This window comes from Ceratotherium simum, chromosome 6 (assembly GCF_057802395.1).
Source record: "Ceratotherium simum simum isolate JZ-2026a chromosome 6, ASM5780239v1, whole genome shotgun sequence".
In the NCBI taxonomy this organism is placed as follows: domain Eukaryota; kingdom Metazoa; phylum Chordata; class Mammalia; order Perissodactyla; family Rhinocerotidae; genus Ceratotherium; species Ceratotherium simum.
Window position 1 is genome coordinate 80,100,368 of NC_141905.1, and position 8,434 is coordinate 80,108,801.

The 8,434-nt window shown below is 46.4% G+C and overlaps 1 protein-coding gene across 1 annotated transcript in view; it reads left to right on the plus strand.

Annotated features, from left to right (window-relative positions):
* Positions 1–7,860, plus strand: part of BTBD16 (BTB domain containing 16) — a 45,292-nt gene extending 37,432 nt beyond the window's left edge. Inside the window, exons 10-15 of the mRNA XM_087432983.1 lie at positions 979–1,070; positions 1,939–2,021; positions 3,839–3,916; positions 4,937–5,035; positions 6,429–6,614; positions 7,737–7,860. Of these exons, the coding sequence (XP_087289109.1) occupies positions 979–1,070; positions 1,939–2,021; positions 3,839–3,916; positions 4,937–5,035; positions 6,429–6,614; positions 7,737–7,805 (607 nt within the window). The 3' untranslated portion in view covers positions 7,806–7,860. The remainder of the gene's footprint in view (positions 1–978; positions 1,071–1,938; positions 2,022–3,838; positions 3,917–4,936; positions 5,036–6,428; positions 6,615–7,736) is intronic.
* The last annotated feature ends 574 nt before the right edge of the window (positions 7,861–8,434 follow it).

Consider the following 8,434-nt stretch of genomic DNA (forward strand, 5'->3'; position numbering starts at 1 on the left):
CCAGATCTTATGAAAATGAATGGTCCACAGGCAGGTTTGCGGACACCTCCAGCAGAGGCAGGACATGGGGCCAACGGTGCATTCAGTCTGGCTGGGACAGGGTGTGATTTGGACATCACTCTTGATTCATGGAAAAATAATCTAAAAGCGCCCTTGGCTGGTCTCATACAGGATCTGCCTTAAGGGAATGACTTTGTCTTTCCAAAGGGACTTGGAAAAATTATCCCCCGTTGTGAAAAGTGGCCATTTTATGAAGCAAGTTGTTTCAAAACAAGAGTCGTGGGTGTGTGTCTGCGTGTACGTGTCTTCTCGAGGGGAATTGATCGTCTTAACCCAGCCCTGACCTTCAGCCACGTGTGGAAATTAACTGGAGTTTAGTATTGACACTGACTGTCACACAACTGATGGTGAAACCAGCTTCTAACACTATTTACCCACTCATCGAACATTTTTTTCTTTTTAATTCTACCAGAAAGTGCTTTTGAAATGCCTACATTGGCCACTTATTCAAAAGGCAGCGTGCGTCGAGGAAGAAGCAGACGTCCCGGGATCAAGTCCTGGTTAAGCCGTTGATTTTTCACCTGTGAAGTGCAGCCAATGATACTTTTCCTCCCTGTCTGTCCCACAGGGAGTTTGTGAGCCTCAAGGGAGAAAATGTACCCTGAAATCCTGTAACATGTGTTCCCATCAGTCGTTTAATAAGTATTTGCTGGGCACCTACCATGTGTACGGCTCAGCGGTAGATGGCAGGGAGGATATAACCATTTGTCTCCTCACAATCTTTGGTGTCAGCCTTCACAAAGGTTGTCTCAGCTGCCCTCTGCTTCCACACCCCTCGCCCATCTACAGAGAACCAGGCATCATCTACCCCTGGCTGGTGAAACCACTGGTCTCTTTGACGTGGCTTTCACTAGCCCTAGCTTATTCCAGAAATGAGTTTTCTGAAAGCCTTTTATTCCTCTTTGTGCCTCTGCTAAGCTTCCCTAGGAAGTGTTCCTTTCTGGACCGGGACACAGGACAGAATCTGATGCCCCTCTTCCTTTCCCTGCGTCTGCATGGCATCACCAAAGGTAAGCCCAACCCATGTGAGTGCATCCAAGGGAAGGCTGTTGGGGACCTGCCTCACACCTCAGCCACCCCCAAGGAAGCTCCACCAGATGTTTCCAAAGGAATTAGCTGAGATCTGGCATTGTGACTGCCAAGCTCTGTGGGTTTGGGAAAGTCATGTAACTGCCTGGTTTCAGTTTCCCTGTCTGTAAAATGGGGAAAATCAGAGCTTTCGTGAAATGTGACGATGGGTGGAAGGGACTCATTGAAGGTGAAAGAGTACACAGCTGCCAAGTCTGCATTATTGCCATCTAACCACGTCCCCTGCCTCTTAGAGTGGCATGCTGTCTAGGTCGCTTGTTCAGCAGTTTGGGAGAAAACTCTGGGTGTGTGCTCCAGACTTGAGCGTCCTCAGCCTGATGCTCTGGGCCCGAGGGAACACAGCTGTGACTTGGAAAGAGAAGGGAAATATTGTGTTTTGGGCAGCCCAGGAGGCCACCCAGTGAGATCTTGCATCTGAAAGATCATTTGAGAACTTTTCAAAGCCATTTCCAGTTATCCAGATAGGATGAATAGCTCTGAAATCCAGGGACGGTTGATGGAGCCCAGGTAGTTTTGCACAAGTTGCTTCTAGACACTCCATAGACATTGATTATCAGATCTCAAGTCTGCTTTCTTGGCCAGGATAGCAGCCAGGGGGCTGTGAACGCCTTGGGGGAAAGTGTTCTGTAGTGTGCCATCTGGGTTCCACACAACTAATGATTCCCAGGGCCCTGGGAAGGCCCTCCAATCCTCAGCTCCCGACTTTCTCCTTTTTCTCTCTGTAAATGAAACTTTTGCGGTTCTGTTATGTATAAATCAATAAAATGTTCCCTTTGTGTTTGTTCCAAGGCAAGGATCTGGAGGAGTTAAGGCACATGAACTTCTTCCCCGAGTCCTGGTTGGTCCGGGTCACAGCCAACCATTACCACGCAGTGAGTCGCCAGCTCAGCAAGGAAACAATTATCAAAATTTATTGCCTTTCTGACTTTGCTTTTTCTGGAGATGTGTTTTGCATTTGAACTCTCTGGGCCTTTGAGGTCAGGATGTATCTGGATCCTCCACCAGGGGAAGTGGGGAGAGCCAAGCCTGGAGGGGGAGCGGGAGGCCCAGCCTTGGAACCCAGGAGCTTAGAGCATCCACAGTGTTAATCTGGGGAGTTAGATGGGGTCAAGGAGCACTGGCCACACTGCCCTCCACACCAAGCCCCCTTATTACTGAACATTTTCAAAATGCAGAGAAATTGAAAGAAAGAAAAGACATACCCTCAGACCCATCACCCAAAGACAACCCCTGCTGACGCCTCATTGCATTTTATTACCTTTCAGTCTTTTTGTAAATACACTTAATTAAATGTGCTTCCTATCACCATTTTTAATGGCTGCAAACTCTTCCACCGAAAGAATATTCTGTAAACAATGCTACTTTACCATTCCTTTACTGTCGAAAACTTTTGGTGTTTCTAACTGTTAACTATTATAAATGACTGTATGGTGAACATATTTGCACATAATGGTTTATTTTACTATATTTAGAATTCTTTTTTTTTCTTCTTTTTTATCCCCACAGCCCCAGTAGATAGTTGTATGTCATAGTTGTACATCCTTCTAGTTGCTCTATGTGGGATGCCGCCACAGCATGGCTTGATGAGCGGTGCGTAGGTCCGCGCCCAGGATCTGAACCGACGAACCCTGGGCCGCCAAAGCAGAGCGTGCAAACTTAACCACTACACCACCGGGCCGGCCCCTAGAGTTATTTTCTTATAGGAGATTCTCAAGAGTAGAAAATATTGGCCATAAAAGGAGTGTGCATTTTTGTTCTTGATACATATTAACAAATTCAGGACCAAATTACTCTTCCGCCAGTAAGAAATGAGCGTGCCCCACTTGTACGTGCTCAGCAACGTAGGGCATTTTCATTTCAGATCACTTTTGTTAATTGAGAAGCAAACAATGGCATCTCATTTTTAAATATGCATTTCCTTTATTACTAGTAAATATGAATATTTTTCCATGTGGCATTTCCCCTTTGTGAATTGTCTATGCAAACTGTTGTACTTCTTATATGTTTCCAATCTTGCATTTTTAGAGATGAAGTAGGGCAGTGTTTGAGTTCTGAAGATTTGTGAGTCATTAGTTAAAATTCAATTCAACTCAACAAATACCTATTGTAATGTGCAAACCACAGTGCTCCGTGCCACTGCACAGTAGTAACGACTCCATGGAATGATGCTTCTCTGGGGCGTAATTCAGAACTGTGCTCTAATAGAGCAGAGTTGGGGAGGGGCAACAGAGAGAGAGGACAGTGCCTGGGGCTGGACACCTCGGGAAGTCCCCCCCCCCTTCATGTCCTTCTGACCCTACCCACCTCCTTCCTTTTGCCCGCTGCTGCCAATATCATGGAGCCTGCCATGCATGATCATACTTGCTCTTGACTTTACGGCCATGATCATTCTCTGCCTCGTGATCAGGCTACTTATGTATATATTTTCTTTCCCCAGTGAGATTGCTCAGGCATTTTTCTTTGTTCTCATCTTTGCATTTTCTGAATGCATTGAGCATGGTACCTAGCACATAGTAGGTTTTCGGTAAATACTGCAGACTGGATTAATGGCTGAATGTAGGATCCAGAGACAGAACTCTCTTTCGAGCATGGTGGGGGTTGTGGGGATCAATGAACTGACGGGAAGATGATGAGAGGCACTCCTGTTGGGGATCAGGCTGCCAGTAAGCTGTGTGCATTTCCCTTTCAGCTGGTGAGTGGGGGCGACATGGCCCACGTGAAGGATCTTACCACCCAAGCTGTGAGATTCGGGCTGCTCTTTAACCAGGTACTGACCTCTAGGCCCAAGCAAAGGGAAGACACGTCCCCTCCCGTGCTTGGTTAAGGACCTTTGTACTATCACTTCTTACCTCTGGTAGGAAGGCAGAGGTAAGAGAGGAAATCGTAGTGTCTCTTCTGCTTGCTCACCACCCCCTAGGAAATAAAATTCACAAGACAGGGCCTGGGCTAGGCCATTCATTAACCTGATGTGCATGTCCAAAATTTCCCCTCAGGGATCACCAACTGTCTCAGTTTTCCAGGGATGGAGAAGCTTTTCTGGGATACAGGACTTTCCATTCTAAAACCAGGACAGGCCTAGGCAAACTGGGATGAGTTGGTCATCCTCTTCCCCGAAAACATCACGAGTTGCCAGCTGCTCACTGAGAGATTCCACTCCAAGCCCGTGTTTAAGGTTACAAGGGTGAACCTATTCTGGGAGGCTATTTTGATGGGCCCAAAATTAAAGCGGTAGTGAGTCGGGGAGCTCGGCTGCAAGGCATCTGGGCGCTCAGTCACCAGGGGAGCATCTGGGGTTGGTGGCCACGCTCTGTCTTGGGTTCCTTGTGATAGGCACAGTTCTCCAAGAAATTGCTGCTCTCCTTCAACTTCTTTAAAGCCATACAGTAATGATCTCAAAAGAATTTGTGTTTCAGGGATGCAGGGCCCTGAATCTAGCATCAGAGCCTCCCCTCTGGGTCAGGCCTGGATGGGCTGGGTCTACCCCTTGCTTGCAGAAACCCACCTAAGTGGATAGACTGCACCCCACAGTGGCCAGGACACCTTGCAATACCGTGAGTATGGAGTGTCTTTTAGTCCCATCAGATTGGAGCAAAATGCTTTGTTTCAAAAGTCTGCAGACCATAGGTCATCTAAGAACATGCTTAACTCATTCTTCTTCCCACGAAAGGAGATAATGTGTCACTGAGCACTAACCGGTAGGATTGGTGAAGTCACTGCAATTTGTTTTGCCTTTGAGTACTGAAGATATTTTTCCTTGTCACTTTGTTGTTTATCTTTCCCAATTTAGGAATATACAACTTTGTCAAAAATGATTGCCATATATGGATTCTTCTTTGAGATAAAGGGAACCAAACATGATACTACCTCTTATAGTTTTTGCATGCAGGTAAGAAGGACAGAGTACAGGAAAGGTGTGTCTCTGACAGTCTTTTAGATTCAGAGTCAATTCATACTAAATTAATAATATTTGATTAATCATTAGTTAATAATTAACATGGAATGTGTTGTAAGCCTGGTGTTAATCACGCTCATAGAGGTGATGTCATTTGATTTTTGCAACAACCTTGGGAGGTTGCTATTGTTAGCCCATTTAACAGAAGAGCATCTCAGAATTGAATGTCTTCATGTTCATATGGCCTCTATTGGCAAAGCTGGGGTTAAATTCTAGACTTGGACTCCACATTTGGGGCTCAATTCATCTTCAGTTCCTACATGATGGGTGATGCTTTACGGATGGTCATTCTTCCGTGGAGGTAACAGGTAGTGCCCACAAGGGGAGAGGGAGTGGTCTTGTTTAGAGTGGCAAAGCAGGCGGTAGACAGACCCCAGAGAATTCAGGAGGGTGGATGGCTTTGCCTCGATGCTCCTGCTGGACTTTTAGGAGAGGCAGGAGAGTGCTGTGTTTAAGAGCAGAGAGTCTGAAGTCAAACTGCCTGGTGAGCAGTATGACATTGGCAAGCCCGTGAACCTCTCTATGTCCAGTTTCCTGATCCTTAAGATGGAGAATGTAACAGGACCCACCTCACTGGGTTGTTGGGAGTACTCATATGTTAATTCATGCAAAGGACTGGAACAGAGCCTGCCACATAGAGCACTACATCATGATGACGATGATGACAATGACAACTATGATGAGGGACCACTATGTTCCACTTAGGATGTGCTTATAAGACTCTAAGACTTCAAGCTCCTTGAGAAACTGTATCTTATTAGTCTTCTTATCACTGCCAATCACAGTACCTGGAACACAGGGAGGTATGTTTGTATCATGAATGGATAAATAAATGAAGAAACCTGAGTTTTAGTCCCAGCTTTGCCACTACCTCATTATGTGCCCTTGAGCAAGTCACGTCTCTTTCTTGGCCAGTTCTTGGTCTTCAGTGATTCAGGCAATTCCCTACACAATGGATTCCATTGGATGGAAGAGACAAATTATGTAACACCACCAGTCGAAATGCTCATATGAATGCTATGTTGGTTTTTAAATTCTGGAAAAGCAATAGTAAAAACTTTCCAATTCAATACAGCTTGACTTAATGGCGTTTTTCTGGGTTGGCCAAACCCCAGTCTGTTGGCCAGTGATTTGCTCACGGTGAAGGCTCAAATGCCAACTGACTCAGCAGCAGAGAAACTCAGGAGATGGGGCCACGGGAAATGCCCTCTTTGTTGGGTTCTCTGCATACATTATACAGGAGGGAAGAAGTGCCAGGAACCAGGTTACGCTAACTCTGGGTCACCCCAGTTTCAGTTCCACCTAAGGTGGATCACCCTTCTTGCAGAGAATAAGGCACACCGACTTGAAATTCTCCTTGGTCAGCGAGTACAGCCCCGTTAGCCTGAGAGCGGAGCGCTTGGTGAAGTACGAGATCAGAGCCCAGGCCCTGGTGGATGGCAAGTGGCAGGAGTTCCAGACAAACCAGATCACACAGAAGTTTGGGTTGGTCAAGCCATCCTGCAAAAGCCACGTGAGTGTTTATCTTTGTCTTTTCTTTTCTCTTTTTTTTTCCTTTTTTGCTCTTTCTCTGCCTCCACCCCTCTTGGAGGATCACTGGTTTTCCATCTCCAGTGATCTAGTGGGGAAGCTTGCTCAGTTTCTCAAGGATTATCACAGCTCCAAATAACGCTAAAGAGAAATCTCCTAGAGGGAATAGCTGGGGATACTGAAAACTATAACCCAAATCTGCTAATTTGGCTGCAAATCGAATCTGCAGGACTGCCTGATGTGAGTCACACCAGAACCATTTTATAAATGTCAACAGGGACTTTTTTTTGGAGCAGAGGAGGTCTGGTGGAGTGTATTTGCCACCAGCACCTCCACAGTTGCCTGGACGTCACTCGTCATGTCCACTGAAATCCACAGCCTGGTCCATCTGCCTCAGTGGGCTGCACCAGCATCCAGGCGGATTCGGTACCTGGCCTGGCTCCTGACAGCCGAAATCCAAAAATTGCCACAGAGCCTGTCTGTAGTCCTGGGAGGAACTCTGAGCTGTGTATTAAAGGACATCTGGGGGCCTTCCTTGCTGCCCTGCAGGGAACGGGACTTAGCCTTCAACCAGTGAGTAATTGTCAGGCCTGGCTGCACATCAGAATCACCTGGCTCTTTGCAAAGTCCCCAGGTCTGAGCGTCACCCAGATCATGAGACCAGACATTCTGCGGTGGGGCCCAGGTATCAGTATTTTTTAAAGATCCCCAAGTTATTCTCTATGATGTTAGAAATCAGAATAGCAATTTCCTTTGTGGAGATGGGAGCGGGGGAGGCCGAGATATTGACCAGGAGGGAACACGAAGGGGATTTCTGAGGTGCCTGAGGTGTTCTTTATCATGATCAGGCTGGTGGTCACACAGGAGTGCTTACTTGTGAAAATTCATCAAGCTGTACCCTGAAGATTTGTGCTCTTTCTTGTGTTTAAGTTATACTTAAATTTTTTTAAGTTTGGTTTAAAGACCTTCCCAGGTGATTCTGATGTGCAGCCAGAGTTGAGAACTTCCACCTTCCATGATCGTGAGACCTTCCTCTTCCACCTTCGAGAGGGCAATTGTGTTTATCCTAAAAGTCCCATTTTCTTTGTTTTGTTTCATCTTTTAGGCCTTGAAAGTCCAAACTGTGGGCATCCCAATCTATGTAAGTTTTTCACTCATCTTCCCAGTATCTTGACAGTTTCCAGAAGAATCTATGGGATTTTTTTCTTCCACTAATCTGCATAAAGGAAAATAAAATGACATTTAATGGACTACTGAAGTATTCAGCTGACTCTCCTAATTAGCAATGGTCCATTAGAACTTTTGCCCGCTGTCGTAGTCTGTTCGGGCTGCTATAACAAAATACCACAGACTGGGTGGTGCATGAACTACAGAAATTTGTTCCTTACAGTTCTGGAGGCTGGAAGCCCAAGATCAAGATACAGCAGATTCGGTGTGGTATCTGGTGAGGGCCCGCTTCCTGTTTTATAGACAGCCGTCTTCTCCCGTGTCCTCGCTTGGCAGAAGGGCCAAGGGAGCTCTCTGGGGCCTCTTTTATAAGGGCACTAATCTCAGTTGTAAGGGCTCCACCCTCATGACTGAATCACCTCCCAAAGGCCCACCTCCTAATACCATCACCTTTGGGGGTTAGGATTCAACATATGAATTCTGGGGGGGACACATTCAGACTGTGGCACCACTTTTGTATCATTTGAGGATGGAAAGTACCAGAGCCATGAGTCCATTTGCCATCATTGGCCCCAAAGCCCCCTAAGTCCAGCCCTAACTTTTCACATCCTCAGGAGCTCACCGATGGAAGCACCA